We start from the raw sequence: 6,082 nt of genomic DNA on the forward strand, positions 1-6,082 counted from the left end.
AGACCAGCCCCAGCCGAAGCTGGGGCCACGGTGGGGCTTGGGGACACTCTTGGAACACAGGAGGCTCTGGGACAATCGTAATTAAATAAAGCTCAGGCTTTGGATCAGTCCTGGCCATACATTATCGTGCTGTCTCCTCACCCAAGACGGGTAGGCCTTAGGTTTCAGAAGGGGGCATCGAGGCTGGGAGGGAGGGCCAGGAATGAGGAAGCAGAGGTTGAGGGGAGCAGATCACAAGTCGGGAGGGGCTGGGATCCAGCAGACCCTTGTGTGCTCAGGAGCTGCCAGGCCTGGGGCCCTGTCCTGGTCTCACCCCTCCTCTGTCTCTCCATCCGTGAACAGCATGTCGGTGCTGTCCCCTCTTCCCCTGGGTCACGGTTTCCTGTTATGCGTGTGTCACAGGAACCACCGAACCCGTAACACTTCATCGGTGTCTGTCTTCTGGCATCCCTCGCACTGGGACGCATCGGAAAGCTGGACATTGTGTCCACGCATCACAGTCGCGTCCTCAGCACCCAGACTGCTGCCCGCCCGGCGTCCACCAGCTGCTCAATAAACATTTGTTCTCGAAATGAAGGCCGCTTCTTGCACGGCTGCAGGGTGCGGACGCCTGCCCGTTTACTGGGGAGGAGCGCGTCTCAGCGGCCATGTCCTTATTTCCGGAAGGAAAGCCTCACTTCCCCTGCACAGACCCACCCGGTTCTGGTGAACCCTTGGGGGCCGGCGGGGACACCTTCAGCCTCACTTTTTTTTTTTAAATGTTTGTTCATTTTTGAGAGAGAGAGAGAGCACGAGTGGGGGAGGGGCAGAGAGCGAGAGGGAGACACAGAATCCGAAGCAGGCTCCAGGTTCCGAGCGGTCAGCCCAGAGCCCCACGCGGGGCTCGAACCCACCAACCGTGAGATCATGACCCGAGCGGAAGTCGGAGGCTCAACCGACTGCGCCCCCCCAGGCGCCCCAATTGTTGCCATTACTGTACTCATCGCGTGAGACGGGAAGGGCCTGTCTCTGGAGCCCCGGCCCACGGCAGGTGCGGGTCTGTGTCCCGCCCAGGTGAGCTGAGGCAGGGGCTTGGGGCCTCCGGGGGCCCTACAGCGCGGATCCGCAGGCACAAGAGCTACGACTGGCCTTCGACGAGGCGCAACCACCTGCTTGCCTCCCATCGACCCCCACCAGGCCCCTGGGGCCTGGGCCTGGGGGCGGGGAGGGGCGGGGCGGGGGCCCCTAGGGCCTGGGGGCGGGGCGGGGGCTGCGCGTGCGGCTGTACTAGGAGGAATACGGCGGCGCGGCGGCCGGGCTGGGCGGTTTCCCGCCGCCGCCGCCGGTGAATGAGTCCCTGCTGCGCTGCCGCCGCCGCCCGAGCTGGAGCTGCGACCGCGTCCCCCCGCGGGCCCCGACCCCTTCGCGCTGCGACTCCGGCGTGCCCGCGGGACAGGCTCCAGCCTCGGGTCACCACCCCGGGGCAGGTGAGTGTGGGGACCCCGCCACGGTCCGCGGGGGTCTGCTAGGACCCCCGCCCCCACCCCAAGCTGAGTCTGGCGGGGGGGGGGGGGGCGGGGAGACACGCGGGAGGGGTCAGCTCGCTGCGCCTTCAGTCCTCCGACTGACCTCCTCTCCCTGCCCAGACCCTGGTGCCTGGACCCTCAGTCCTGGGCAAAGCCACAGGTGGGTGGGAGCTTGGCGGGGGGTGGGAGGGGGGACGGGGGGGGGGGCGGAGCGGGGACATCCTGGGGATCCGCGCATACCAGGGGTGCCTTCCCTTTGGACTGAGCACAGACCCTTTAGCAAGCGCTTTGAGATCCTCAAGACGGGGTGGGGGCGGGAGAGGGGTCGCTGTCCCCTGGGAGCTTCCCAAGAGTCGAACGTCGCCCCCACCTCCCTCGCTTCGCCTTGGTTCTGGGAAGTTAAGCTCGATCTCCCTGGGGAGGGAGGACGGGGGAGAGGTGATGAGCTCTGAGTGATCCTGCGCAACCCCCCTTGGCCGGGACCTGCCCCTGTGGCTCCCCTACACAGGCGTCGGGAGCCCCTGTTCCCTTCTCCCAGGGCCTGGGATGCAGCTCCTGACCCCGCTTGTCCTCTCAGACTCTGCAGCGCTTCCTGGCCTCCCCTCTGCCTGCCCCCATGAAGAAAACCAACGTGTGGTTCCTGGAGCGTCTCCGGGGGTCCGGAGAAAACGCCAGCCCTGGGAGTGAGGCAGGGGACAGGGGATCCAAGGGACCCCTGTACAGCAATGTGCTCACACCCGACAAGATCCCTGACTTCTTCATACCCCCCAAGCTGCCCGCTGGCCCCACAGATCCCGACGCGCAGGCAGAGCTGGGCCCCGCCACCTCCGATCAGAACCTGGCCTCGGGGACACCCCGCCGAGCCCCCCGGAGTCCCCGGCTGTCTGCCAAGCTGCCGGCTGAGAGCAAGAGCCTGCTGAAGGCAGCCACCCGGCACGTGATCCAGATTGAGAGTGCGGAGGACTGGCCAGCGGAGGAGGCTGCCACCAACGCAGACCCCCAGGCCCAGGGCGCCATGTCCCTGCCCTCTGTGCCCAAAGCCCAGACGTCCTATGGCTTTGCCACACTGGCAGAGAGCCCCCACACGCGGCGCAAGGAGTCCCTGTTCCACAGCGAACATGGAGCCCTGGCTCAGGTGGGGTCCCCAGGTGCCGGGCGCCGTCGGGGGGCCCCCAAGGCCAATGGGGGAGATGGGGTGCCCAGGGAGGCTGGTGGGGCCCTCATGAGCCCCAGTCGCTACTTCAGCGGTGGGGAGAGTGATACTGGGTCCTCGGCCGAGTCCTCCCCATTCGGGTCCCCTCTGCTCTCTCGCTCTGTGTCACTGCTGAAAGGCTTTGCCCAGGACAGCCAGGCCAAAGTGAGCCAGCTCAAGCACTCGGCGGGCCGCCACGGCTCTCTGTCTGCTGAGGACAGTGCACCAGACGCCAGCCCCGGGGCTCGGCGCCGTTTGACCCGCAGGGCCACCCCGGAGCCGGGCCCTGAGACTGGCCAGGCGCCCCGGGCGGAGCACGCCGTCCGGATGGGCCCTCGGGGCAGCGTCAGGCTGCTGGCAGAGTATGAGGCGGCCCAGGCCCGCCTGCGGGTGCGCCTGCTGGCTGCCGAGGGCCTCTATGACCGCCTGTGTGACGCCCGGAGCATCAACTGCTGTGTGGGCCTGTGCCTGGTCCCCGGCAAGCTGCAGAAGCAGCGCAGCACCATCATCAAGAACAGCCGCCACCCCGTCTTCAACGAGGACTTCTTTTTCGACGGCCTGGGGCCGGCCAGCGTCCGGAAGCTGGCCCTCCGGATCAAGGTGGTCAACAAGGGTGGCAGCCTCAAGCGGGACACGCTGCTCGGGGAGAAGGAGCTGCCCCTGGCCTCCCTGCTGCCTTTCCTGTAAAGGCCCCTCCCTGCCTCCCTGCGGAGGGTAGGGTGCGGGGTGGGGGGGTGGGGGGAAGACCCCACCCGGGTCCCCATGGGCGGGAGGCCGCGTGGCCAGGCCGGTGGGGGGCGGGGGCTGGGGTGTGGCGTGTTCAAGCTCAGCCTGGGGCTGCAGTCGATGCCGGGGGTGGCCAGGATACTATTTTTCACGGATTCCTTTTTTTTTTTTTTTGGAAGAGGAAGAGAGGGGGCTGCCAGCAAAGAGAAAGGGACACTTGGCAGGGCTGAGCGTCCCCCCTCCCGACCCCCCCGTGCCCAAGTTCTGCGCGGCCTTACCCCTTCAAGAGTTCTGGAAAGGGGTTCTCAGGGTGGGGTGTGGGGGGCCGGAACCTGTTCCTGGAGGCAGCTGGTGTGGATCACAGGCCTAGAGGTGACCAGTCCTGAGGCTGAGGCCCATCTTTCCCTTGGTCATATGGGAGTTCTCCTGGCCCGGCCCATGAGACACCCCCTCCCCCGCCAGAGAGCGGTAGCAGGCCTGGGATCTGCCAACAGCACCCACAGGGCCCCAGAGCCAGAGCCCGCCGGGGAGCAGGGTGCCACGTGTGGTCTGAGAGCCACGACCTGGCAAAAGACAGGCAGAGAAGGGGGCCCGGACGCAGAGGAAGCCCCAGGAGGGCTGGTGGAAAGCAGACAGCTCTCCTGTGTGCTGTCTTCCTCCAGCGCCTTCCCTGGCCCGACTCACCTCACCTGAGACCCTGCTGGGACATCCGGAGCCTGCTTCCCCAGGAGGGGCTGCTCAGAACAGACCCAGAGAGCAGCCTCCCGGCCCCCCGACCCCCTCCTCCCTGCCCCTCTGGGGCTGGGAGCTGCCACCCTGCCAGCCTCCTGCGTTGCACCCTTGGCAGCTGGACACCAGGGACTGATGGCTGGATTTTACTCCACGTGGTAAATGATTGTGGTTAGTGTGGGTGGGACGGAGGGATGAAGCTGGCAGGCCAGGAGTACCCTGCTTGTGCCCCTTCGTGCCGCTAGGCCGCTGCACGGATTTAAGTGTTGTGTCAGTACGTGGCTCCTTGAATGACGTTTGCAGACAGTTTCTGGCCTAACAGGACAGAAACAGTATGGTTTGAAGCAGGGGCCTCTCCTAGCCCACCTGGTGGGCACCCTTGGACCAGGGCAGACCAGGATGGGGGCGCCCCTCCCCATCCAAACACTGTCTCTCCTAAGTAGGTTCCCAAATCCCACTGGGGAAGGGGCGGAGGACCCTTCCCCCATAGCCTGGGAAAGCACTTGGTCCCCTTTGCACTCTGGGGAGAATTTGGGGCCCTTGGAGCTGAGGTCCCTTGCTGTGCCCCCCTTGCCCCTACCTCTGTCCTAGGCCTGCTCCTTCATGCTCCCTGCTGCTAGTGTCAGAGGGGCTCCCCTTTACTCTGGAACCTGGGGACCACCCAGCACCAGGCTTGTGGGCTGGAACAGGCAGACAGAGGACCCTGCATTGAGTCAGATGCTTGGGGCTTCCACTATCTCCCTTCCCTCTGACCCCGACCTCTCATCCCTGCTTTGCGTCTGGGGGGGGGGGGTGTTTTATACACCCCTGCACTATTCGATATCTTTGTGTTCCGTGTCGACTGTGGGTAAATCTTCAAGACACCCTCCCCCAAGTGTGTTTGTTTATAAATGCTGTTTTTAGTGCAATAAAGGTGTTTCGGGAGTGCGGGGGTGGAGATCTGCTTGTTTAGTAACGAGAGGAATTTTGCCTTGAGTTCCAGGGAGGGTCGGTGGAGTTTTCTCAGCCCTTTGCATCCTCTGGGACCGTCTCCTGCTTGTGGGGGAGGCGGGAATGCCGCAGAGCAATGGCCCTGGGGACCCCCAGGCCCTCTCGCAGTCACAGCAGGTCAGTGAGCGGGGTCCTGTTTTCGTCCCCCATCTGCACACATGACATCCCACCTCACAGGCCAGGCTGGGGACCTTCAGTAAGCTGCCCGTGGCAGCCCAGCTAATGAGAGCCAGGACGGGAACCCACTGTGGCCACCAGAAGGATGCTCGGGCCTGCCACTTCCAGGCTATGGAGCAAACTGGACTGAGGTGTCATCACCGATAAGGACCCCCCCCTCACATGCCATGAGCTGCCAAGGCAGGAATGCCCCCGCTGACGCAGCCCTCACTCTCAAGCCCTAGGCCTTGAGGTCAGACAGGAATAGAAAGCCAGCACTTCAGCCAGGAGGCCACCCCCACCCTTGCTTGTCATGCCACTTGGAGAAGCCCCGGGCCAGGGCGGCAGGAACAGCCCGGGCTGTAGGCCATTCACATCGATGCTGTGCCCTCAGCCTCGAATGCCTCCCAGCCCCCAACCTCTCCACTTTCAGGCTTCCGCTGAGATGGTGCCTCCTCCAGGAAGCCTTCCGGGTCCTCTTGGCTGGGAAGGGGGGCTTTTCTCAGTATGTCCTACGTCCGACCTCGGCTCACATGCTGCATGGGGTCCTGTCTGTCTCCGACTCCAGGGTCGGGACAGGTTCATCTCGGTGAGTGGTGTCTTCAGGTCCAAAACCATGCTGGGCTCCCAAGAGGTGCCTGACCGGCGACTGATGAATAATTGGAAAGCCACAGCTTGACCCCCCACGTCTGTGCTCCTGCAGGGTAGCTGGGGAACAGGGAAGCCGGCCGTGAAGGGGCACCCGCCCTTCACCCCAGCTTGGCTCTCACCAAGGAGCTGAGTT

At 64.7% G+C, this 6,082-nt stretch overlaps 1 protein-coding gene across 1 annotated transcript; it reads left to right on the forward strand.

The window, feature by feature from the left end:
* The first annotated feature begins 2,106 nt into the window (after nt 1–2,106).
* C2CD4C (C2 calcium dependent domain containing 4C) lies at nt 2,107–3,393 on the forward strand. The gene has a single exon (XM_047848353.1). The coding sequence runs from the start codon at nt 2,122–2,124 to the stop codon at nt 3,382–3,384; it is 1,263 nt and encodes a 420-aa protein (XP_047704309.1). The 5' UTR covers nt 2,107–2,121; the 3' UTR covers nt 3,385–3,393.
* Nucleotides 3,394–6,082: the final 2,689 nt, after the last annotated feature.

Source organism: Prionailurus viverrinus, unplaced genomic scaffold, assembly GCF_022837055.1.
Source record: "Prionailurus viverrinus isolate Anna unplaced genomic scaffold, UM_Priviv_1.0 scaffold_60, whole genome shotgun sequence".
NCBI classification, from domain to species: Eukaryota; Metazoa; Chordata; class Mammalia; order Carnivora; family Felidae; genus Prionailurus; species Prionailurus viverrinus.

Bases quoted from the DNA above. Each gene is read 5' to 3' on its own strand.
- C2CD4C (XM_047848353.1), top strand. From the start codon at position 2,122: ATGAAGAAAACCAACGTGTGGTTCCTGGAGCGTCTCCGGGGGTCCGGA.